Genomic DNA, 26,305 nt, shown 5'->3' with positions numbered 1-26,305 from the left:
CTCAGAAGAAAACTATTTGCTAATCAAGCAATTGTTCAGGTGTCAATATTGTAATTAGAATTGAGCATTGGGTATTGGAGGTAAAACAACACAAGGTCACCTGGTATTGTATTACAGTTTTTCTCAATTGCTTTGGTTCAATTCTTAATTGAGGTTCAGATCTCTAAACAATTAGGTTCTTGTTGACACCAGAATTGAATTTCTTATACATTTAAGCAAATTGCATGTGTTTTGGCACATGTCTGCAAAAGAGTAAAGTGCAATTGTCAACAGTTTGTGCAATAACTACACAAGCTTTTTGATCAAAACTGATGAGTTACTACTCTTCATAACTTTGTCAGCCATCATATGCAAAATTATTCATTCATTTATCAAAATCAGTCAGACATACATGTACATTCCATAAATATGGCATGAAATGTTTGTGATGTCTGCCAAAAATTGGCAAATGTTGACTTTATAACTTACATACATACAAATGTGCATAAGTCTTTTTCTGTGTAAGTACCTGACTTTATCAGTAAATTTTTTCCTATAAAACTTGTAGCCTATCTAAAAACGATTTGGGCAAGTTACTATATTTTGCAGACAAGCAATTGAATTGTGATTGCACTTATAGTCTAGAAAATGTTAAGGCTTCAAAATTAAGCCAAAGCAATTGAGAAAAATTGTACTCCGGATGTAGCCTAAAATTGACTCCATTCCATCTCCAGCACAAACTTGATCAAATGTTTATGTGGTTTAATTTGTCACCAACAAAAAATACTTTTGCACTTATTTTTTCTTATGCCCACTGCTTAGCAGGCGGACAGACGGACAGACAGACAGACAGACAGATAGATAGATAGATAGATAGATAGATAGATAGATAGATAGATAGATAGATAGATAGATAGATTTATTTAACCTGTATTTCAGATTTTTTCTACATGTACACCTGTAATGCAAATGATTAAAGTACCTGTTCGAGTGAAGATAAACATGCACATTTCCTCTGTTGGCACGCAGTGATGCCCGCATGAAGGTGCAACAAGCGCTAGTTCGCAAGGTATGCGGCAACGAGCTGTTTTTGACTGACAGTTGAGACCATCCAATTAAAAACGCATTTTTTTTGACAGTCGCTCTAATCTCTGATATTGGCCAATCAGAGAACGGCTTAGGCGTTCCTTATGCAAATGTGTTGGCAAGGGAAACGAAACCGCTCCATTCATCCTCCTCATCACAGAGAAGAAACAGATAGGTGGCGTTTCTCGGTTGAAGTACAGTTTACTCCTCCAACCGCGAGAGTACAAGTCACTTTGGGCGATAAATAAAAGACCGGATACTTCTCACACGATATTTGGGTGAGTATTATTGTATCTGTATTGAAATTGTTATCTAGCCTACCTATCTGTCATTTCATGTCGCGCGCATTGCTCCTTCAAGGTTCGCTGAATTTATATTGAATTTATATTTACAGATTTTATATTTCAGTTAGTAACACTTGATAAATTGATCCACATACTAAAACACATTAATACAATTGCATTCACTTTTTTTCCCCTTTGTTATAAAGGGACAAATGTTTTTCAATAATGTGCCTTACAACTTTTACTTAAAAACATTGCTATGTTGTTTAATCTTAGTCATTGCTATATCGTGCATTCATACTTACAGCCATTAAACAAAATGGAACATGTGAACAAATTTGAGCGCCGCCAATAATAAAGTCATAATTGTTCATTTGGTCTTATATTCAAATGAGTGTTAAGTTGGCTTGTGGTTTTATATCCTACTGACGACTTGGTCTGCTGCATTTATTAGCCTGTGCTGTTGACACAAGCTTGAGGCGTTAAGGTTTGTTTATGAATAGCGCGGTGCCAGAAAAGTTCATGGATGCGTGGATGTGAGTCAGTGTTGTGTCTGCGCCACGCATGTATGAGTGGGACAACATGGCTGTGTCTCAAAACCTAGTCAGCTGCCTTCCTAGGCAGCATTTTTGACCATCAAAAGTGCCTTATTTTGGGCATCATAGGCGACTGCACCTCTGGGTACATAGCATTTTGGGCACCATTGACTCGTGTGGCATTTTTGGGCATTATAGGTGCTTGCAGCAGTTTTGGGAATCATGCCTGCAGCATTTTTGGACGTTTTCGTTGGGCAGCATTTTTTGCCAGTTTTTGTGGGCATCGTGTGTAACAGCAAATTTTAGGCATATTTCATTGCTCTAGGGTTGATTTGGGGGCATCACAGGTTCATACATTATATTTTAGGAATATTTCATAGTTCATATTTGGGCATCATGAATGCATCATTCAGTGCATTGAGCAGTTTTGGGAATCATGGACTTGTGCGTCACTTTTGAACATCATTTGTGCTTTCCATCATATATGTGTGCAGCCTTTTTCTTTCAGCAGCATTTTTGGCATTACTTGTGCAGCTCACTGTGGGCATCATACGTGCGCACAGCATATTTTAGACATTTCACAGTTTAGGGAACATTTTTGGGCATCATGGATGCATGCAGCATTTTTGGGCATCATAGGCACATGCCATGTTTTTTTTGGCATCATAAGACGCATGCAGAATTGTTTAGGCATTATAGGCCGTTGCAGCAATTTCGGGTATTATAGCTGCATAAAGCATATTTCTAGGGATCATTTTTGGGCATCTTGGATGCATGCAGCATTTTGTGATAGGACACTGCTTCAGTTTTGGGCATCATAAGCTCATGAAGCATTTTTAGTCATAATAAGCTTTTAGAGAATTTTTAGGCATCAGGCACCAAAGAGGCTGTCTAGGTAAACAGCTTACACAATTTTAAAACACATCCCATCCTGTCTCTTTCTTTGTGAATGTGTGCTTGTGCTCTTACATTTGTAAACAATCTGCGTATAAACGCTCAACTTTAATAAATAATTGACTGCTCTGTTCACTTGACTTGAAGTGCTCACCACTGAACTGTCATTAAAATGATCAGCAGCGAGTTGTGAGAGCATCGGCGTGTTGGCACCACGTCTGTTTGCATCCATGCTACCATTTGGATGGGCCTGCGAGTGGCCATGAAGCTTCAATGAGCTCAGTATGTCTCACGGCCACTGCTCATTAAGCTCAAATAATGAATGGATGCAGAGGTGATTATGTATGCTTAGATGAAACACGGCAGAGGGCAGAGAGATGTGGGATGGTTTCAATGGTGAGAAGAGTGGAGGGCTACGGCCTCATTACTTCATCTGACCATGACACACTTCAACTGCTGAAGTGCAGGGTGATTGTAAAATCCGTACTTAGTTTGATGCTGAAAAGTTGTCCTGTTGTGGTGGAGCATGGCAGCAGCTTTGTCCTTGTAGTATGATATCGTAGAATATACAATCTTGAATGAATTATGTACAAAAAAGACTCTTAAAATAAAGGTTCCATAAGGACATTTCAGTTAACGGTTCTTAAAATATTTGTTTTTTTTCTAAATTTTTTTTTTTCCACTATAAAGAACCTTTGTGCAATGGAAAGTTTCTATGGATGGTTCTTCATGGAACCATAGATGCCAGTAAAGAACCTTTATTTTTAAGAGTGAACGTTTCTTATGAAAACTCACATTTTCACGATTTTTCTTAAAAAACGATGTACAGATAATCACGTAAACCTTGTTTCAGGCCATTAAGTATTCATCTTGAAATATACTAACAATAAAAAAGTTATTTGTACTTTTACTTATAAAAATCAGTTAAACATTCACAGCAACATTCACAGCACAAGAATTACACTAAAACTGACTTGCTAAAAAAGCATAAACTATCAATTCCTATATGACGGAAGGCATGTAGAAGATTGTGTACAGCAAGTTATAGTCAGATTAATAATTTAGAGACCTCAAAAATTTGCGTATCAAATATTATTAAATTTCTTAGGTGAACTAAAAGGTAGTAGTACTAGACTGTGGACGGGTCATAGGGTCAGCACACACGTCCAGCCGTCCCCTTGATTTGTCCCCAACAAGAGCATTGGGCAGTATCGCAGTACACTCACACGCATGGACGACTGACTGATTATTACCCACGTCACATGCTCTGGTTTTCATGGAGATGGATGGCAGGTTTAAAATGGCTGAGCTCTGAAAGCCACACACAGTTGTCAGCTTTTTGGCGGGACCGATCTAATGGCCTCCGGGCGGCTCGATATGGAAAAACAAAGGAATGCCTGCATGGAAGAACGAATGAGGACTGTTGCGTTTTGTTCCCCTCTCCGATAGGATCCTGTTAATATTGTGCATGTTCGTCATGTCAAACAGAAGCACTCTGGCTTGTTTTCTTTCGGTTAATCTTTTTTTCTGGCGTTGTTGTTGTTGTTGTTCTTTGCTCTGCTTCCTCTTCTGAATTTGAATGAGAAGCAAGTACAGTGTCATAACGGGGGGATGCTGTCAGATACATTTAGCAGCTGGAGTTATCGGATGACGCCCCGGGGTGTTAGAAACAAATTGTTCAATGCGCTTACCCAACATGTTACAGCATATAGATAAGGCAGGATATGAAATTCAACCATGATAAGGCTGATTTTGAGAAGTAGGACTGACTGTTCCATGGCAAATATAGTGTTGGCATAGAATGCAATCTATAGATAGCATGTGCAGCACATCCTTTAGGATCTGACTGCTTTTCAGTTTCCAGCCTATTGATTTGAACACAAATTGATTTTACATTGAACTGACAATAGAAACTAAGTATATATGTAACATTTGCACTTCCCCAAAGATGATATTTCAAACTTTTGATGTTTGCAATTGATTTGCACAGTTTTTTTTTTTCACTGTAACCGGATCGGATGCAACAAATTTTATGTAGTGCACTTCTTTCAGAGGCATTGCAGTGTGCACTACATCGACTGCCCAGAATGGTCACCACATTTCATAATCCCATTTATTTCCCCCCCATGTACCATCCTTGAGAGGGCACAGTTCAAATACAGCCTGCCAAGCCACTTAAATCAAATGCAGCACAATAAAATGAACCCAGAAAGACTTTGCACCTGTGTGACACGCCGTTCTGAATACTAAATACTGATTTTGCTCAAGTTGTATTATTGCAGCATCTGGAACAGCTGTTTAATGGTACAATATTTTGTTCTGCTTAACAGAGATGGATGGCATGAGCTTATTGAAATCAACTGTTTACAATGTTGCTGTTTTGTACTCTAGTAGTGGCAGAACCTTTAAAACTTTGTTTCCTAAACCACAAGCATAATGATTTTATAACATTTTGTTTAGCTGGTGGTTAGTTTATCATCTGACAACCATCTTATGTATAATTTTTAAATTATACAAGGAAATGAATTTAAATAGATAGTTCACCCAAAAATTTAAATTTGGTCATTGCCATTTACTTCCATAGCATGGAAAAATACTATGGAAGTCCATAGCTGTCGACTATCGTCAGCTTTTTGGTAACCAACATTCTTCAAAATATCTTCTTTTGTGCTCAACAGAAGAAAGAAACTCATACAGGTTTGGGACAGATTGAGGGTGAGTAAACAATAACAGAATATTCATTTTAGTGTGAACTATCCCTTTAATGTCTTTTATATTATATTATTTAAATTAATATTAATGTTTATATTGCTTGTATGACATTTATTACATATATTTTTATATATATGTAAATGGATGAAAGCCTATGCAAAACTTCTGTATAAATCTATGGTTTTTCATCTGACATCATTTGACAGGTGAAAATCAGCTAAAAAGTCTATATGCTTATAGAAATAACATACCTCTACTCAACAAGCTTCACGGTTTGGGACGAGTTTGCACTTGTATTAGGGGTTCAAACCACTCAAAACACTAATTGGTATTACTATTAACCCCTTTTTTACTCCTTGCACAGAATTATCTCTAATTCAGAACATAATGCAGTTGGTTTTTGAGGAAGCATTTGGGAGTTTCATTGTTTTCTGTGGAGTGGAACTATAGTGCTTTTGGGTTCCTCAAAATACAGCATTATGCTTCTTTGTATTTCCAGCCATCAGCCGCAACAGTGTTGCATTAGCAGATACAAATGACAGTACTTAGTACATACAATATTTTGAGAGGTAGAGAGCAGGTGCGGTGACCTTCACTGGGTTGCCCTCTTCTCCTGAGAGAGGAGAATATGTTTCTTCAGCACTGGAGTGGGGAAACATCACTATAGAAACACCATAGGGTCTAATTTAACACGATGCTGTGGGACTTGTTTAGAGCCAGTAAACATGACTAGCTGTTTATCCCAAAGAAAAAAAAATATTGCTTAGGGGTTGCGCTTTCATAGCTCAGGAGACAGGATTCTCAACAAATGTTGCATTTTAGTATCAACTTTGTCTGAGATATTTCTCCTGAAGGTCCTTAATGTAAAATAAATAAAAATAAACACAAATTTGACTTTTTGGCATTGTAAAGAGCTCAAACTCTCAGTCCCTGGATTTTTTAGTGAGAAATGCTTGAATTCAGATTAAAATTTATGAACTTGATTTCAGAATTTGATATTTTGGCAAAAACTTGTTTTTGAAAAAACAGGATTCTTTTACCCTAAGGGATAGTTTGCTCTAAATTGAAAATTCACATATTCAACCTCATGTCGTTCCAAAGCTGTATGACTTTCTTTCTTCTGCAGAACATAAAGCAAAATATTTTGAAGAATGTTTCTACTGTTTTTGTCCATACATTGAAAGATAACGGGGTCCGAAAGAATGCTGGACCTTCATAAATAAACAAAAACACAGAGACAAAATACGTTCTTCAAAAATCAATATGCATCTACAATCATTATTTTATTACTGTTTAGGCATTTGATGCTTTTAGAATATCCTACGTTTAGTGTCCCAGCTGGAGAGCATAACTACAGTCCTGCAGTTGCTAAGTGATTTGTTTGTCTTTGCCCTGTACCCCACATGGGACCAAGCAGCCCCTTGCCTACCGCAACTACCTTAAATTACTGCCCTGAACCATCTGCCACCATGCCCTGTGTGTGTGTGTGTGTGTGTGTGTGAGTGTTGTGCATTAGTGGCTGTGAGAAAATGTACAGTTAGAGACAGAGAGGTTTGTTGTTACTGACAGAGACAGGGGAAAATAAAGGGACTATGTATTTTCCCACTGATCTGTTCATGTATAATTGAAGAATCTCCTTTATGCTGGCTCTTTTGCTCACAAAAGCTCCTTTGGCAGATGATGATGATGATGACTGACAGTTTTGGATGTGCCCTTTGACTCCAGATAAGCATGGCTGACCTTTAGCGCACATATCTCCAAACAGCTGCATTATTTATGCCCACTATTGGTTGTTATGCCACATGAGTCAGTGGAGAATTTTATGACTCACCTGTAATTGAACTGCAGTCATGAGAAGGTGGCATAGAAAGCTTCAGGAGTGACGTAAACATCCATAAAACTTTTGTAGATTGAGAGAAGGATCATAATATTGATCAATATATTGCTTATATTATACAGTAATGTTACTTTGAGTGAAAAGTTAATTGAAAACTTTTGGGGGAAAATGTAATTTCAGACTAGTATTTGGTTTGTGTCCCTTTTGCTTTAATGACAGATAAATGACAGAAAAACTGCTCTACTTTGCTGGAAAAAAGACAAATATATAGCTTGCACAAATGAATTTATTCATTATGACATCAGCTATTGAAAACAGTATAATTTTTGAATTAGAAAAAATAAATAAAAATAGGAGGGACCTCTAGGTATTAGTCGATAACTGATATAATGCTGTTATATATCATATGGAATGACCTGCCCAACTCAATCCGAGCAGCTGAATCATCTTCAAGAATCGGCTAAAAACACATCTCTTCCATTTTTATTTGACCCTCTAACTCTAGCAATCTCTATTCTAATTTTATTCTTAAAAAAATAAATGAAATAAACTTGCCCCTTTTAGACTTGCACTCTATTCATTTACTAACTGCATGTTTTTCTTAAAAACAAAAACAAAAAACTAAAACTAGCTTCTCTATTCTTTTTCTATTCTATCTATTCCGTTTCTTTTTTTATTTATAATAAAATTAACAAAAGCAAAAAAGGCCTCTAACACTAGCTTGCTCTTTGTCTATTCTATGTTTTTTTAATTTATTATATAATTAAAAAAAAAAAACATTGCTACGTGTACTACTTTAAGCTTACTGAGACTTGTTAGAGCTCTTGCATATCATTGTTTTTTTGTTGATTTTGATTGCTGCCATTGTCCTCATTTGTAAGCTTTGGATAAAAGCGTCTGCTAAATGGCTAAATATAAATACATCCATAATGCTTACATTTGATTAGTAACCGAGAAATAGTGAATAATCTTAAGTGAAGTGACATACGGCCAAGTATGGTGACCCATACTCAGAATTCATGCTCTGCATTTAACCCATCCAACGTGCACACACACAGCAGTGAACACACACACACCGTGAACACACACCGTGGGCAGCCATTTATGCTGCGGCACCCAGGGAGCAGTTGGGGGTTCAGTGCCTTGCTCAAGGGCACCTCAGTCGTGGTATTGAGGTGGAGAGAGCACTGGACATTCACTCCCCCACCTTCAATCCCTGCCGGCCCGAGACTCGAACTCACAACCTTTGGATTACGAGTCCGACTCTCTAACCATTAGGCCACGACTTCCCACGACTTAAATATTTATTATTCATTTTAATAATCTTTATTACAAGTTTAAATTCTATTTTGAATTACAATTTTTTTTATGTGGTCTTACATTTTTGGACCCCGTGGTATGCCCCTTTTGAACCTTTTTTTTTTTTTTTTTTGCTGAGTTACTGATTACGTTTACTTGAGATATTCCTTCCACTGAAATGGCTAAATTAAAATTGCAACCCAACCCTGAATAGAAAATAGTATTTTGCTATGTCATATGAAAAAAGAGCAAAAATAAGCCGAAGAGAACATCCATCCATGGCATAGCTTCTAACCAGTTGTTATTTGCTGAATTTTGTGACACAAGGGTTGTGAAAGCTTCCTGGTCTGTTACCAGGACAACCAATTATTCACCAGTGGTATCATCCCAGGGTTTTAATAAAGCACACTTGTAACATGCCACTTTTGTCCACCATAAAAGGGCCGGAACATTGTTGTGAAAAGGCTAGCGTCCTTACAGGGTACTTAAAGCACCCTCTCTATTCAGGTCAGTGACGCTCAGTCGGATGTGTGTTTATGTGCTGGACTGGTGCATATGTGTATGTGTGTCCTGTTTCACCTTTATATGCTAATAAAAATACATTTTAGTAATCTCTCTTCAGATTAGAAATTTTGGTTTTAAGTTGTTTTTACCCATATTAGTTGCTAAAAACATGTTTTCTATCTTTAATGATATCTGTAAATACATCAATATACCAATATCAATTTCATGATTTCTGATGCATTCTCAAAAACACTAAATGTAATTTTTAATCAGTTATCTAACTATATCGAAATAATGCAAAGAAAAGGCAATGATGATGGAACGATGCCACAAGAATTATTACAGGAACAAGGAAAGCAGCCATTTATCCCTGTGTTGTGATTGACAGAATTAGATGAACATGCTCCTTCCAAACCTTCATTTGGAGCTCCATTTGTTTAAATGACAGCTACTTCATTGCGTTTGATCTATTATGTCTGACTATGCAGATAAAACCCAGTTTCTGTCCCTGTGAGGTTCATGGCCCCTGTTATATTGAGCTGTCACAGGGAGTTAAGAGAGAGAGTTAAAGGCAATGACGGAAGACAGTGGTGACTGGAATTGGTGGAAACTCTCAGCAGAGACACACGCGCTCATGCAAGAAACTCAAAGAGACGTCACAGTATTTTTTATTGGAATGAAAGGTCGGCAGTCTTGAAGGAGTAGTTAAACCAAAAAATTAAATTTGCTGAAAATGTATTCACTCTCAGGCCATCCAAGATGTAGGCTAGATGAGTCCAAACAGCGGATAAAAACATCACAATAATCCATAAGTAATCCACATGATTCTAGTCCATCAAATAACATCATGTGAAGCAAAAAGCTGTGTGTTTAGCAAATCCATCATTAAGATGTTTTAACTTTAAACTGTTCCTTCTGGCCAAAATAGGAGGTCATAATCCATAATAACGCTTTATTTATAACGCCGTTATTCCCGTCACTGTTAGTGACAGAAATGTCTTCTCTGAAAAACAAGTAGAAATGGCATACTTTTAAAAGGCAAACCCCATATAGAATACACAAACCTCCATCATAATTTGCAAATAAATTCTTTAAAAATCCTACAATGTGATTTTCTGGATTTTTTTTCCTCATTTTGAGGTAAAGTTGAGGTATACCTATGATGAAAATCACAGGCCTCTCTCATCTTTTTAAGTGGGAGAACTTGCACAATTGGTGCCTGACTAAATACTTTTTTGCCCCACTGTATACAGAGTTATGGCATGAAACTCTTGATGGACTCTAATGACATCATTATCACATGGCACAGCTGATTGATTTTGTCCTTTATCAGTGGCCAATGAGCTCACTGCTCAATATTCAAATACCTGGCTTTGTTTGCTGTAGCAGTTCGCAGCGCACTTCAGAAACCCTCCACCTTCCCCAGCTGCACCTGTATATATCTTCTACAAGGTGATTCATGTATGCTATGGGGGTTATTCATATGTGTTATATGTGCAGCAGCAGTATTTCCTACATGCTCACAGCAGCATGTTGTGGATGTATTGGCAGTAGCAAGTCTCAAGTCAATCCCTCCGAGAGTTGTCATGACAGAAATATTTTTACCTTGCTTGCAGGTCTTATTCTCTCGTAAGGTGCATCGACACACAGCGCAGATGTTCTCCGGAACTCTTCCATTTTCGCGTGTTCAACCCCGGGCAAAACCTGCAGCGCTGCCGCACTACTCCCGTGTCTTCTTCAGACACGACTGGCACTGCGCGACTCGACAAAAGACAAAATATAGAACCCATTATATATACTATATATAGTGGATGCTGACAGTAAAGTGATGCCCCTCTATATTTCTGATGTACAGTAGTACTCCAAGCACTCGCGCTGTTTCTAACATGAAGGACAAACGGAGTTTCCAATCATTACAAGCGATGTAACACATCCAGTGTAGTCTATCCCAAGCTGTTGCGGCGTTGTAGACACGGTGTAGGGCAAATGTGTCAATCCAAATGTAAGAAATGAGGAAAATAAAACAACCTCAATAGAATGGCGCCAAAGAGGCCGTTACAGCAAATACAGTAGTATACAGCAATTTAAGTCTCCATATGTGGGGCCTGACGTCACAGAAAATTCCCATGATGCAAAGGGTATAACAGTTATTTACTGTAAAGGGAATTTGCAGTATTATACTGGGTGATATACATTAAATAACTGTAGAAATTACAGAAATGTCTAACAGTGTGGATAGAGGACTCATTTGAATAAAAAAGTAGTTTTTTTCTTCACAAGATGTTAATTGATGGACTGGAGTCATGTGGATTATTGTGATGTTTTTATCAGCTGTTTGGACTCTCATTCTGACGGCACCCATTCACTGCAGAGGATCCATTGATGAGCAAGTGATGTAATGCTAAATTACTACAAATATGTTTTGATGAAGAAACAAACTCATGTACATCTTGGATAGACATGACAGTGAGTACATTTTCAGCAAATTTTCTTTTTTGGGTGATCTATTCCTTTAAGGTGAATGCTAAAAAGGCAAACTACAATTTACCAGACTAATGTCTGGTTAATTCTAGTCTAGCTGGTGAACCAGTGCTGCCAAACTGGTGAACTACTATCTGGCCTCCATATGACCTCCATTGTTATATGACAGATTCTGTGTGTTTCTCAGGGTTTAAATCTAGAAATCTCAAAACTACTCTTTCATCTCTCAGTTCCTTCTGCCATTTCTGTGTGTCAATCTTGAAAGAGTTTGCAGAGGGTCACTGAGGTGAATAAAGTCTGTAAGAGACTCAAATTGAGTCATCTCTTCTTTTCTCATTCAATCTCTGACAGTTGCCAGTACAATGTCCAAGCCTTGAAAAAAAATCATTTTTCCCACCTGGGATCCATTTAAGCGCCAGACCTGTATGTCTTTGTACGTGTGTGTATTTGTGTTTGTGTGTGCGCATGTGTCTATATGTGTGCGCTGTGGTGGAATTAATCCACTGCCAATATCCCAGTGTCCAGCACATCTCGGCTCCAAGGGTTCTCATCTCATTTGGTGGCTCTTAAAAGGAACACTCACAGACTGATGTGGCTGGAATATCAAAGACATCAGCAGTGACCACACAGGCAATCACTGTCCATCGATCAATCCGAGTGACAATGGAGAACTGATGAAAGAGAGAAAGTGATAGGAGAGGCCATGAAATAAGGCCACAAAAGTCATTTGCTCTGTTTTCTTGCTGACGGGAAGGTAACAGCGATGCGTGACTCTGTAAAAAAAATCACTGAAAGAACATGAAGCAGAATTAATGTGCATGACTTCTTGGTCTTGTCACAGGAAGTTTGTGAGAGCTATTCATTTTTTATATATTTTATGGTCTTTAAAGTCAACATAAAGTCAAAATAGAATATTTACTTTCTTAAAGTTAATTGTGCAAGTTATTCTAAAGAAACAATAAAACAATATTTACAGGATGTGAGCTAGGTAGCAAAGGGAAAATAACCAATAGTCAAACAGCCAAAATAATGCAGACTTGTACAAATACTAATACTAATACTACACTGTAAAAAAATCATGTGAAATCTACAGTAATTTACTGTGTTTGTGCACAGGAAATTACTGTATACTAGCTCACAGTAGAATACCGTAGTTTCAGTCAAAATTGCATTAATGTAAGAAGTACTGTGAGTGTCACAGTAACCAGCAACGTCTTGTAGAAAATCACAGTAACTTCCAATGTATTGTAGAAAACACAATAACTAATTATGTACTGTATAAAATCACAGTAATTACCAATGTATTGTAGAAAACACAATAAGCAATTGTGTACTGTAGAAAATTACAGTAACCAACAATGTGCTGTAAAAAAATAAATAAAAAAAATGTCCAGAAGGTCATCAAGATTTTATCGTTTTCAACACATCTAGCAATAAGTGAAGAATGATTAATGAAGCTTGTTATAATGATGAGCAGTTAACTGTGACTGTTGATAAATGATTATCTATATTTAAATCATGCAACATGCATTATTTATTTCATTTTTTTATTATTATTTATTTGGGCTAAATCAATATAACTAAACAGCAATGGAACCTGTTGGTCCCGATAGTGCCACAGTGTCTCTGGTGACCTGTGTTCGATTCCTGGCTTGAGGTCCTTTGCCAATCACATTCCCCTCTCTCCACCCCACACCAATCGCTACACTCTCCTGTGTAATAAGCACACAAAAAATTGCACTTACAAATTAGTGAGTTTTACTTTACAGTTACATGGTTGCTACTGTAAATGAAAACAGTGAAAATATGGTTATTTCTTCTACAGTAAGTTACTTGTCACTAGCTGCCAGTTAATTACTGTGAATTTCACAGTCAGTTTCTTACAGTGTACTATTATCACTACTACTACTAATAGCCAAAAAAAATTCTGTTACCTTTAGGAAATCTTCAGGCTCAACATCTCAGACACATCTTGGTTCCCAACAAATCTATTCCTGTTCTACATTTGTATACTATTTGTATATAATGTTTTTCTTGTAAATGCATAACATTACTGAAATAAAATATGCAAATGCCATTTCATGTTGACTTCAAGTTTATATACATATAAGAAAATTTGAAATGCAGTGTGACATTCCATCTAAAATTGTTATACAATATTTAAAAAATAAAAATAAATAGTGTACATGCCATTTTATGACTGATTTTTATTGAGTCTAATATTTTTATGTTTTTAAAAAATCCACATATTCGTTTAAATTGTTTGATAGCTTTCAACTAGTGAAGGCAAAATAAATTAATAGATAATTAGATAAAAGGTGGAAAAACTAAGAAAAGATGTCCAATTACAGCATGTAAAACCAGACATTTTCCCTTAAACGTGCATTTAAATATGAATCTAAAATCTTGATTTTTGAGTTGGGTCTGCTTCCAGTTAACTGTTTTGATTTTCCTGAGAGGAGTTTAATGTTTGCTTTGAAAGAGCAGTTGTTAGAAAGCTATCAGAGCAATCATTTACCTGTTCGGAAGCCTAAAGCTAACCATGTAGCCCTGTCTGGCTGCCCTTCAGAAGTTTCCTTTTCACTGACAAGCCAGCAACCTCTAGGGCAGTTGCATGTGGTTCAGGCAACTTAAAACATGAAGCATTAATCTGCAAAGCCTCACAGATAAGCATCATTTTTGCTCAAAGAAAGAGAAGCAGCGTAGTGACGGCAGCACCTTTACAACGTCTGGCACATTTCTTCCCTCAGCACCGCTAGACTAATCCGCAAGCAGCCGTCATAATCCTATAGGAGCCACAAAAACGCAAGCATTCGTTGATAAGCAGAAACGTCCTCTCGGGTGGCAAATGAAGCAGGAAGTGACTCAACAGACAGAAACTCAGGAGAGATTTTATTCCACAGAAAACAACTAGGAAAAGAAGACCGAGTTTCCATTGTAACTCTAAGACCCAATTAAACCATTATTTCTCAACAAAAGCCAGTCAAAAGATTAAAGGTTTTTGGTGTACTTTGTATTTTTTCCATTCATTTTTAGACTGCCCATATTTCTTATCAGCTGAGGTGCTTTTGAATGTTCTGCAACATTTGCTTTCCTGACAGGCATTAAATTGGGCCTTGTCCATGGCTCAGGATGGGGCTGCTCTGTCCAACCTTCACCTTGGACACCAGACACAGCTGGCCTCTGGTCCTCTTAAAAACCCCCTCCACTCCTGCTCTCCCTCTTTAACTCTTCCCTCACCTTCCAAAAATGATAAAAGTGCATGTTGAGTTCACTATGTTGAGCCAAAACAATTGAAACAGTTACCATTATATAAATTCCAGTTAATTGTAAGCACTGTAATGGCTTCATTTATTCAATTGTATTCATGTGCCGCCTAGTCGCCACCCACTTACCAAACGTGAGCGTAATAGGACTTATTACAAGAAAAGTGCAACAAAACAATCATTTCCACATTTGCTATGTTGAGCCAAATCAATTAAAATCACTGTTACCATTCGTATCCTTTCTCAAATGCTTGTAAACAACGATTTATTCAGTCGTATTTGTGTGCCATACTTGCGGCTCCCGTGAAAGTCATGTAGAGTGTGACAAAATGAGAGGGGAAGGTTGAGACGAAATACAAATACAAGTGGTCACAGGAGATGCATTTAAAACACATGGTAATAGCAGGTGTAAATGGTAATGCCTCTTGGATGACCACTTGCGAATGGGTGACTGAAAGTGCATCTTAATAAACAAGGTCTTTATGTTTCTCTTTAGTCATCTCGATCGCTGCTCCTTACTACCCACCTCTCCAGCTCATCATGTGTCCTTTATTGTCCTCATTGTGTGATATGAAGAGATACGTGCTGGTAGACCTGATCTGTTGTTCTGAATTTAATTGTAGAAATGAGTAAAAAGAACCAGTCAAGGGCATGCTACGAAACAAAAGGGTGTCACCCTGCACGCATTTAAAGACTGACAGTTTTTTTTTTTCTATCATGTTGGTCATAAGAGCTTTACAAGTTAATTTTTCTCCTTTCCTGACTCTACGATCCCATAATGAACTGCAACACAAACTCAATCAATCAGTCAATCAATGTACTGTATGTATTTACATCAAAAAACAATTAGAATGTACTTATTGTGTTCATATTGTATTGAAAAACACTTCTGCTGCTACTGAGGTGGGATACGGGTAAGGTTAGGGACAGGTTTGGTGGTATGGGCAGGTTTAAGGGTGGGTTAAGGTGTAAAGGATGGTTCATATATAAGTGTAATTAATTACAAATGTAATTACATGCATGGATTTTTGGTACAATGTAAAAACATGTATGTACACAATACGTGCATTGTATATAATGATTAATTTAAATGTAAGTACAAACCCGATTCCAAAAATGTTGGGACACTGTACAAATTGTGAATTAAAACAGAATGCAATGATGTGGAAGTTTCAAATTTCACTATTTTATTCAGAATACAACATAGATGACATATCAAATGTTTAAACTGAGAAAATGTATCATTTTAAAAAAGTTGATTTTAAATTTCATGGCATCAACACATCTCAAAAAAGCTGGGACAAGGCCATGTTTACCACTGTGTGGCATCCCCTCTTCTTTTTATAACAGTCTGCAAACGTCTGGGGACTGAGGAGACAAGTTGCTCAAGTTTAGGAATAGGAATGTAATACAGGCTTCTAGTTGCTCAACTGTCTTAGGTCTTCTTTGTCGCATCTTCCTCTTTATGATGCGCCAAATGTTTTCTATGGGTGAAAGATCTGGACTGCAAGCTGGCCATTTCAGTACCCGGATCCTTCTTCTACGCAGCCATGATGTTGTAATTGATGCAGTATGTGGTCTGGCATTGTCATGTTGGAAAATGCAAGGTCTTCCCTGAAAGAGACGACGTCTGGATGGGAGCATATGTTGTTCTAGAACTTGGATATACCTTTCAGCATTGATGGTGCCTTTCCAGATGTGTAAGCTGCCCATGCCACACGCACTCATGCAACCCCATGCCGTCAGAGATGCAGGCTTCTGAACTGAGCGCTGATAACAACTTGGGTTGTCCTTGTCCTCTTTAGTCCAGATGACATGGTGTCCCAGTTTTCCAAAAAGAACTTCAAATTTTGATTCGTCTGACCACAGAACAGTTTTCCACTTTGCCACAGTCCATTTTAAATGAGCCTTGGCCCAGAGAAAACGCCTGCGCTTCTGGATCATGTTTAGATAATGCTTCTTTTTTGACCTATAGAGTTTTAGCCGGCAACGGCGAATGGCACGGTGGATTGTGTTCACCGACAATGTTTTCTGGAAGTATTCCTGAGCCCATGTTGTGATTTCCATTACAGTAGCATTCCTGTATGTGATGCAGTGCCGTCTAAGGGCCCGAAGATCACGGGCATCCAGTATGGTTTTCCGGCCTTGACCCTTACGCACAGAGATTGTTCCAGATTCTCTGAATCTTTGGATGATATTATGCACTGTAGATGATCATAACTTCAAACTCTTTGCAATTTTTCTCTGAGAAACTCCTTTCTGATATTGCTCCACTATTTTTCGCCGCAACATTGGGGGAATTGGTGATCCTCTTCCCATCTTGACTTCTGAGAGATACTGCCACTCTGAGAGGCTCTTTTTATACCCAATCATGTTGCCAGTTGACCTAATAAGTTGCAAATTGGTCCTCCAGCTGTTCCTTATATGTACATTTAACTTTTCCGGCCTCTTATTGCTACCTGTCCCAACTTTTTTGGAATGTGTAGCTCTCATGAAATCCAAAATGAGCCAATATTTGGCATGACATTTCAAAATGTCTCACTTTCAACATTTGATATGTTATCTATATTCTATTGTGAATAAAATATAAGTTTATGAGGTTTGTAAATTATTGCATTCCTTTTTTATTCACAATTTGTACAGTGTCCCAACTTTTTTGGAATCGGGTTTGTACATAGTAGTTAAGGCCACTTAATATAAAGTGGGACCAACTATTCATTAAAAGAACCACCTCAAAAGAGTAATCCATCATTTTATATTTTTACTGCTGAAAAGTGGTACAGGAAACGTGGTTACAGGGAAACTACCTATTTCACATTATGAAAATATTAATTTTAAGAATAAACAACAGGGTCCAGGCAACACAGTTGAGTGAGTTCAGCTGGACACAGACAGCTTCAGAACAGTAAGTGCAGCAAATACATTTTCACACAGCCACTGAAAATAGAGTAAAGATCAATCTAGTGATTTCAAGAATCAATATCAAGATCGCAAATGAAGTTCAAATGTTCAAAAGTTCAAACGAAGATCGCAATTAATTGGAAAAATCTATATTTTTACCCATAGTTTTCCCTACTGATCGAACAATTTATTTTCACAAAGTTTGAAATTTGTCACAGTGTGTCTCATAAGTGTGCACAGCAGATGCTGCTAAGCTGTTATTGTCTGGGCCTAGACCAAAGTGCAACAAACTTCAGTGCTGTAATGTATGTTTTGCAACAATCCAAAACCAGTGGGATAAAGTTGTTTTGCTGTGTCTTTATATATATGTGTAGATTATATTGTCCTTGCCAGGATATTATGCCATCTATGGCAACAACAACAACAAAACAAAAGTGTTCAACTTGATGTTACAACTCGCTCACAGGTTCCAAAGCAATATGGGTGTAGAATAACTTAAATAAGCCCCTCCACAAACATTGCTTTCCAATTTGAGTGGATTTTGATTTCCTTTGCAGTTTCATGGAGGACTCTGGAGTAATGATTGACAGATTTTGTTTCCTCTTGCACGCTGGCTCTTTGAGCAGTCACTCATTACAAACGAGTTAACAAAGGTCGGCCTGTGGGCATGAGTGCTTGTAGAGTTTGATGGAAGCCTTTCTGATTGAAAACAATAGTGGATTGTCTCACCAGCCCCAAAGAATCAGCTTTCCAGAGCCTTGAGGCGAATGTTGTCAGCCATACAGTTCATTAACCACTTAGATCTTTAATTAAACCCCCCTGTCTAAAAAGTTAACTGATCTGAAAGATGCCAAGATTAGCAAAGCCGCTAGACCACAGAATTCCAAAAAAAGGTCAACGACAGAGAGGGAGTGAAAAAGAGCAAGAGAAAACGAGAGGAGATGAATGCTCACCTCTGATTAGTCATCATGATCCCACTAAAATGACCTTCCATCAGGGGGAGAAAATAGCGCCGTGGGCGACCGGGTCTCAGAGCTTCTCAGATGAGTTCCTCTGCAAAGCTGCTGCTGCTGCTGCTGCTGCTGTATTCCGTCGGCATGTGCCCCTCGTCAACTATTTAGACCTGTTCAATATTTAATGAACTTTAATAATCCGAGAGCGGAGATAATGACTCATTAACGCAGTGCCTCATTTGTCATTTGTGCACCCAAATATATCCATTTTCAAAGCCCAGGGCAATTTGGGTTTGGTTTAATATATCTCAGATTCTGCCAGAGGCAGACATGTTATAAGCCATAATGTCATGACAAAGCGTAAAACCCCAAAAGAATAGCAGGCAACAGCTGCTAACAGAAGACAGAGAAATAGAAACATCAACTGTGACTAGATCTAATCAGTCTGTACTTTACACAGCATTGCAGGTAAATAACTACAAGAATAACAAAGCGCAGTAAATGGTAAAACTATTTGCGCTGCAAATTTACAACATTACATTAAAATAATATGATAAGAAATACCATCAAGCAGTATAACTGTTTTGTACAGCTAAAATAACTGGAAGCAAATGACACTTTCAAGTTACAAATGGCCGCACACGCTCTTACATTAAAGGGTTAGTTCACCCAAAAATGTAAGACCTCCATTCACCTTCAAACAAATTAAGATATTTTTGATGATATTTTTGAACTGACATGTTCAAGACATGGACTATTTTAACGATGTCCTCACTACCTTTCTGGGTCTTGAACGTGGTAGTTGCATTGCTGTCTGTGGAGAGTCAGAAAGCTCTCGGATTTCATCAAAAATATCTTAATTTGTGTTCTGAAGATGAACGAAGGTCATATGGCTTTGGAACGACATGAAGGTGAGCAATTAATGACAGAATTTTCATTTTTTGTTAAACCATCCCTTTAAAATGAGGTGGATAGTGTTAAAAAAAAAATTACTTGTTTTTATATTTGTGATATATATGATTTTAAGTTTCAGATTAGTTTTAGTTTGTTTCACTTGTTTTAATATTCATCTTTTACGCAAAAAGCTAGCTGTGATTGCCTGATTGGTTGTTTTACATGTCAGTTTGATGGTTGATTCACATAACAGAGAGCAAGAGTGAACACCCACTGCTTCATTGGTTTCAAAAGTATTATTTTCCTGTTAATTTGCCCCATAGGGATTAAATCAAACCGTCTTGAATGTTGTTTCAATTTTATATAAACATATGTGTTACACTAAATGACGATGGAACATTATTTCACCCATATTTTGACATTTTATTTTCATAAAAGTTACCTAAAACATTAAAGAAACAAAGAATCATGGTCATGTAGTTCTTCACCTGAATTTATTTACAATTTAACAAAAATGGTGAAATAGCACTGACTGATGGCTTCAACAGAAACATATACCATTGATTATTAACCTCAAAGCTCAATGTTAAGTGTGCCTTGAACGTTTGATCTCTTTCTCTATAGAGAAAATGAATGGGAACTCGACTTGAGAGAACATGCAATACACAAAAGCCTTTGTTAATGATAAACGTTTTTGGTAATGATACAATCTTGCTCTATACTCTTGATTTTTCTAATACTTGAGGCAGAAGTAATGAGAAAGATGCGAAATTGTGCAATTCTCAGTTGCATTACTCCTTCATTTTAATCTTGTCAAGAGACCTACTGTCCATAATACATTTCTGTTTTTGATTGCTGTTGTCAATCTATAAAGCATGAATGTATTTTAATGGCTCTTTGCCCAACTTGTCCACAGAGAGGTGTAGAAAGATGGGGAAACACAACAGCAAGCTTGCTCCTGAGGTGCTTGATGACTTGACCAAGAGTACAGAGTTCAATGAAGCTGAGCTGAAGCAGTGGTATAAGGGGTTCCTGAAGGACTGTCCATCTGGCATCCTCAATCTGGAAGAGTTCCAGCAACTCTATGTCAAGGTGAGGGAAGTCAAAGGGATGCTTTACACTTTAGATACACCTACTCTCAGCGTGACCCTCAGGTACATGAAGAAAATTAAAAAAACATAATGAAAAATATTGCCAAGGCTTTCCCTGTTGAAAAAAAAAAAAACAGCATATGCTGGTTAGGTATGTTTTGAAGCATGGCAGCTGGTTTGAGCTGGTTTAAGGTGGACCATAGGTGGTCCTTAGCTGGTTAAAGCTGGTCATGTGCTGGTCCAAAGATGGTCCTAAGCAACTAGTTCCTGCTCAGGAATATGTCAGGACCAGCTTAAACCAGCTCAAACCAGCTGCCATGCTTCAAAACATAACCAGCATTTTAGGGTTACTTCACCCAAATATGAAAATTCAGTCATGATTTACTTACACCCATGCTGTTCCAAACCAGTGTGACTTTCTTTCTTTATTATGTGGAACACAAAAGATGTTAAGCAGAATTTTGACCTTCATATTTTCCATAAAATGAGATCATATTACGACTATGGACTGTAAAACTACAAAAATGATGAGCGGTCACTATAAAAATATCATAAAAATGGTGATTATCATTTTGGGGCGAACTATCCCCTTAAGTAGGGCTGTGTAGTTAATTAAGTTACTAAAAAGTGTACTAAAAGCCAGATGCTGTATATGTTTTGTGTCTTTCAGTTCTTTCCTTATGGCGACGCTTCAAAATTCGCCCAGCATGCCTTTCGGACGTTTGACAAAAACGGTGATGGGACCATTGACTTCAGGGAGTTCATCTGCGCGCTGTCCATCACTTCCAGGGGAAGTTTTGAGCAGAAACTCAACTGGGCCTTCAACATGTACGACCTGGACGGAGATGGCAAGATCACACGCATGGAAATGCTGGAGATCATTGAGGTGAGGGATTGAGAGAAGGCATTGCATCGCATAATCAAATATGTGTTTACTTTAGATGTGTTCATCCTATTTCTTGGTCCAGGCAATCTACAAGATGGTTGGGACGGTGATCATGATGCGTATGAACGAAGACGGGCTGACCCCACAACAGCGTGTGGACAAAATCTTCAGCAAGATGGACAAGGACCACAACGACGAGATCACACTGGAGGAGTTCAAAGAGGCGGCCAAGAGCGACCCCTCCATTGTTCTTTTACTGCAGTGTGACATGCAGAAGTAAGGAAGGAGAGGAGGAAGATGAGTGAAGTGGGCTGGGGGTGTAGGGAGGGGAGGAGAACTATGTACAGACTTCTAGAGAGATGTAGGTAATAGATAATGAGAGAAAATGTACATACAGTTGAACATAAGTTAGACTGCATGATAATCTTGGGAATGTTAAGGGAATGATTATGGCCATTTGGAATGATTAGTCAAAGTAATGCAAGAGAGAGTCTTTTCCACCCTGTATCACTTATTACACATTCTGTCTGCTTTCCAGCCTCTAGAGAGAGTCAGAAAGTTCAAAAGATTGAATCCTTAATACAAGACGTTTCTTTCCTCAAAAAGGTCACTTCTGAGCCAACTAACGCTCTTTTAGGATAAGAAGCATATTTGAACAATTTCATGCAATAATTATAAATAATTGAATTTAATTCCGATCCATTTTAATGCATTTTAATTCAAGGCAAAGGCAAAGGATTTTAGCATTTTTAGGCCTGAAATTATATTATGGATACACAATATATCGGAATTAATATGGTGTAGAAACAATTATCACTCAGAAATTGCCAGTACATTTCACAAAGAAATGGCAAACAAGACATGAATTAAATTTAAAATTTCAAAGTAGAAAGACTGAAATGGTATTTCACGTAAAACATTCTAAAATATTAATCTTTAATTTAAAAAAATCATATTATTTAGTGTTACATTTAGATTATCTTTGCTGTCATTTAACACTCACTTGAAGTTAATCTTTAAAAACAGAAATCATTTAATATAATAATCTTTAGCAAATGAATTTCCACTTTTCATACTGTACATTTTTATTTAATTTATTTAGTAAAAATAGAAATGAATTTATCTATTATTCATTGATCTACAGAAGCAGTGTCGAGATTACAAGAACACAAGAATGAGGGCTTCCGTAATTTATCGGTTATTGTGCATAACAACAATTATCTGCTTATGGATATCAGCCAAATGTTTATACCATGCATCTTTTAGAATTGTTTTATATATTTATTTATTTTTTGCCCAGATTGAAAATGTCCGGTTACAGGTTGTGCCAGAGGAAGAGCATTACAGAATTACAGAGAGTTCAGGGCAGGACTGAATGCTTTGACATTTGTGGGTGCCTTCATATACAGCGCTTTACCCCACTAGATAACACCCCAGCAACTAATACTGACACATCAGTGGAGTTTGAACGCATTGCCATAATCTGACGATACCATCACGAAGCATAGCCTTCTAATTGCGTTATTGGCCGAGATAAAACTGAAAAGCCATGGCTGAGTAAAAGGGTGATTTTTCACCAGAAAATGAGGAGTAGCGTTAACTAGAGAACTGACAATATATGTACATGATGACATTTTGTACATAATGCCTAATCACATGCTTAATATGTACATGTAAATGTTTCTCTACCTTAGAACTGCTTTCATAATCTGACACAGCTGCAATGATTTGTGTGCTAACACAAAAAAAACCTTACTGTACTTACGTATGTGGGTCTGTCTGTGGAAGAGGGACACTAATATGTGCATTTTCTTCACTGTAATCTGGTGTGAAAGCTGCAGTGTGTGAGTGTGCGAGTTCACGCAAGAGAACACAAATGCCTCAACCTTTGTATTAATTCTTTCTTATGATCTTCACGCCAGTGCTAGGAGTATTACGCCGTCGTGTTTGTTGTTACCTGGTGTGGCTGGTGAGCTGTTTTTGTTTGTTTTTTTTTTGTCATGAGAGCTTTAGTTTAGTTCAGTCTTTATTAGTTCATCTCTTATTTCATAAGCTTTGCAGGTGTCACCCAAGGGGATTTTAATTGTATGAATATTGTCAATGTTGAACTACCTTTCTTTACTCTTGTAATATAAGTGGACACAAATGTAAACCAGACGCAGAATGTGTAGTACTTGTTAATGTTACTATGCCGCAATACTTACTAACATGAGATTACTGTTGCACTATGTAGTGAGTAGAGGCAATACAGCTTTAGTTTTAGACTGCCTCCCTGTGGTGGAAGATGTTAATTAATTTGCCCAGTTAACTTTAGTTCCAGATCTTTAAACACTACGATTTCACAAAGAACCAGGGCTGTCAGGGGGTCGAAGGGGTCCAACTAAATTCCCTATGTGATATAGTCTCTGTTATCAGCAATCCCCCCTTAAAAGAAATAGCGCACAGTTTGCTGACAATTTTGTTTTGGTTCCTTACTGGAACAGGGCATCACTTGCTCACCAAAGGATCCTCTGCAGTGAATGGGTGCCGTCAGAATGAGAGTCAAAACAGTTCATAAAAACATCACAGTAATTCACAAGTAATCCACACAACTCCAGTCCATCAATTAACATCTTGTGAAGCAAAAAGATAAGTGCTCGTAAAAGAAACAAATCAATCGTTAAGGCATTTTAACATTAAACTGTTGCTTCTTGGCAAAATATGAGTCATTCGTAATAATGCTTCATCCAGTTCACTGCATGAGACCCATTGCTGAGCAAGTGATGTAATTTCTCCAGATTTCTCTTTTAAAACCTAAAATACTTCTAGATCACAATGAGGAGGGTTTTACCGGAACATTGTGCTACAAAAAAGCAACGATTATTTGTATTTAGACATCTTTTTAGCTTTATCCAAGTGACTTATTTTTCATTAGTGAAAGGCTGTAGCAATACTCAAAGATTAATCCTGTGATTCATTTTGCAGCATATCCTGTGATGTTAACAGCAGTTTAAGCAATTTCTTTACTCGCCTTTAAGCACATTTTGTCACAACTGCTTTTACACTACTCATAATCTTGTGGGATGTGTTTCCTGTCACATTCACACACCTCTGATGCTGCTTTACAACTCTGCTCATGAGCGGCAAGTGTAATCTCTGTCTTATTATGTCACATAGTAGCTTTCTTTATACTAAACTGTGCTACCCCTTGTGAAAAAGAAGTGTGCTTAATTGTATTGAACGTGAACTACTTCAAATCTTTTAGGTATATTTAAAAAAACTGAAGAAAACAAAAACTACTTCCCGATAATATAATATTAATGAATTAAAAGGCCACTTAAAGAAAGTATACTTTTATAACTATAACTTCTTAATTTCTTAATACACTTAAGTACACTTTGTAATAATTTAAAAAGTACATTTTAAGTCATTATGTGTTAATAATCTTTTGTCATGCTTCTGAAGACACACTTACTTTGATGTGTTTATTATCATACTAAAGTGCATGTAAAGTACCTGGTTAATATATTTTAAAAGCACTAAACTGCAACTTCATCATTACAAATGTATAATTACAAAATTATTTAAATATGTGACAAAATTTTCAATAGAAATTTTTACTTTAAATAATTAATATAAATGCATGTAATACAACAATGTGCTTAAGTCCTACTTAAGTGGGTCAAATAAATAACTCTAAAATTCTACTAATTGTATTTAATGTTAACTTAAACTGTAATAATATTTCATTTAATTCCAATTAACATGCAGTTAAGTGTCCGAAAACATTACATTCATTTCACACTTAAGTATATTAAGTAGCCTACTCTTTTTAAAAGTATGCTAAAGTGTATTTCTTTTTCACAAGGGAAAATCAAATTTAATTGGTCACTGTCACTGAATTTTATTTTTGACCGCAATTCAGAGCTGTACCAGCGTTACTCAATATATGGTCTGCAATCTTTCAGACTGACCATCTGACTGTCTAATGATCACTGTGATTAGATTACATAAACGCAGTAATGGTCATGGGTAATGATTATGGGAAGTGCAAAATGGGCCTTGTGGATGTTGTGCAATGTGCTGATCTGCCACTGAGCTAAAGTCCAATATGAGAATTTCTGTGCCAAAGACTCTATAAAACATAAAATTGGATAATAAATAAGATATCTATGTATACACACGCACAATGATGTTCTGAACTTGCACCCAATTATTGAAAATGTATTTTGATTGCATTAACATTTATATTACAGCTTAAAAATGTGTGTAACCTTTCACTGCAAATTCTGATATTGTCCCAAAATGATAACATTGAAAAGGGAGCAATTGTGTCCAGCCGTGCAATACAATGCTTTCTGTACTGTATGTGTGCTGTGCATTTCTAAATGTCTGGTTTCTGTTCACTTTTTCAATATCGTAAAGCTCCTGGAACAAAGATGTGTAATTATTTTTGTTACATAGAGAATTAAATATGTGGATGTCTACTGAATCATCTCCGGCTGTGTGTTGTTTGTCGTCCTTACTGATTAGGTAAATGCTGTTAGACAAACTCATACATTTCTCTCCTTTTCTCTCTCTCATTGTCATGCACACAAATATTTCAGTTTTTATGCAGACCTGCGCAGTATGAGTCACTCTAGGGAGGTGATGTCATGATAAATGCTGTTGTCATGGCAGCAGGGCTGTAGCACATCTGAAGTGTGATGGGAGAATTGCATAA

General features: G+C 37.2%; 1 protein-coding gene across 4 annotated transcripts; it reads left to right on the top strand.

Annotated features, from left to right (window-relative positions):
• The first annotated feature begins 1,217 nt into the window (after nt 1-1,217).
• On the top strand, nt 1,218-26,074 carry hpcal4 (hippocalcin like 4). 4 transcript variants are annotated; one of them, XM_058754372.1, is made up of 5 exons: nt 1,319-1,343; nt 5,458-5,494; nt 20,543-20,718; nt 21,388-21,603; nt 21,686-26,074. In XM_058754372.1, the coding sequence occupies exons 3-5, from the start codon at nt 20,557-20,559 to the stop codon at nt 21,881-21,883; spliced, it is 576 nt and encodes a 191-aa protein (XP_058610355.1). In that variant the 5' UTR covers nt 1,319-1,343; nt 5,458-5,494; nt 20,543-20,556; the 3' UTR covers nt 21,884-26,074. The 4 variants fall into 4 exon arrangements, with proteins under 4 accessions (XP_058610354.1, XP_058610355.1, XP_058610353.1 ...); XM_058754371.1 differs by lacking the exon at nt 5,458-5,494 and having other exon boundaries at nt 1,218-1,343; XM_058754370.1 differs by lacking the exons at nt 1,319-1,343; nt 5,458-5,494 and adding an exon at nt 11,469-11,597.
• Nucleotides 26,075-26,305: the final 231 nt, after the last annotated feature.

This window comes from Onychostoma macrolepis, chromosome 19 (genome assembly GCF_012432095.1).
Source record: "Onychostoma macrolepis isolate SWU-2019 chromosome 19, ASM1243209v1, whole genome shotgun sequence".
Taxonomy (NCBI): Eukaryota; Metazoa; Chordata; class Actinopteri; order Cypriniformes; family Cyprinidae; genus Onychostoma; species Onychostoma macrolepis.
The sequence above is the reverse complement of the archived record's forward strand: the minus strand, read 5'-3'. Positions and strand labels throughout refer to the sequence as shown.

Bases quoted from the DNA above. Each gene is read 5' to 3' on its own strand.
- hpcal4 (XM_058754370.1), top strand. From the start codon at position 11,573: ATGTACATCTTGGATAGACATGACA. The intron at 20,719-21,387 runs GTGAGGGAAGTC...TGTGTCTTTCAG, and splicing joins TCCAGCAACTCTATGTCAAG to TTCTTTCCTTATGGCGACGC. The intron at 21,604-21,685 runs GTGAGGGATTGA...TTCTTGGTCCAG, and splicing joins AAATGCTGGAGATCATTGAG to GCAATCTACAAGATGGTTGG.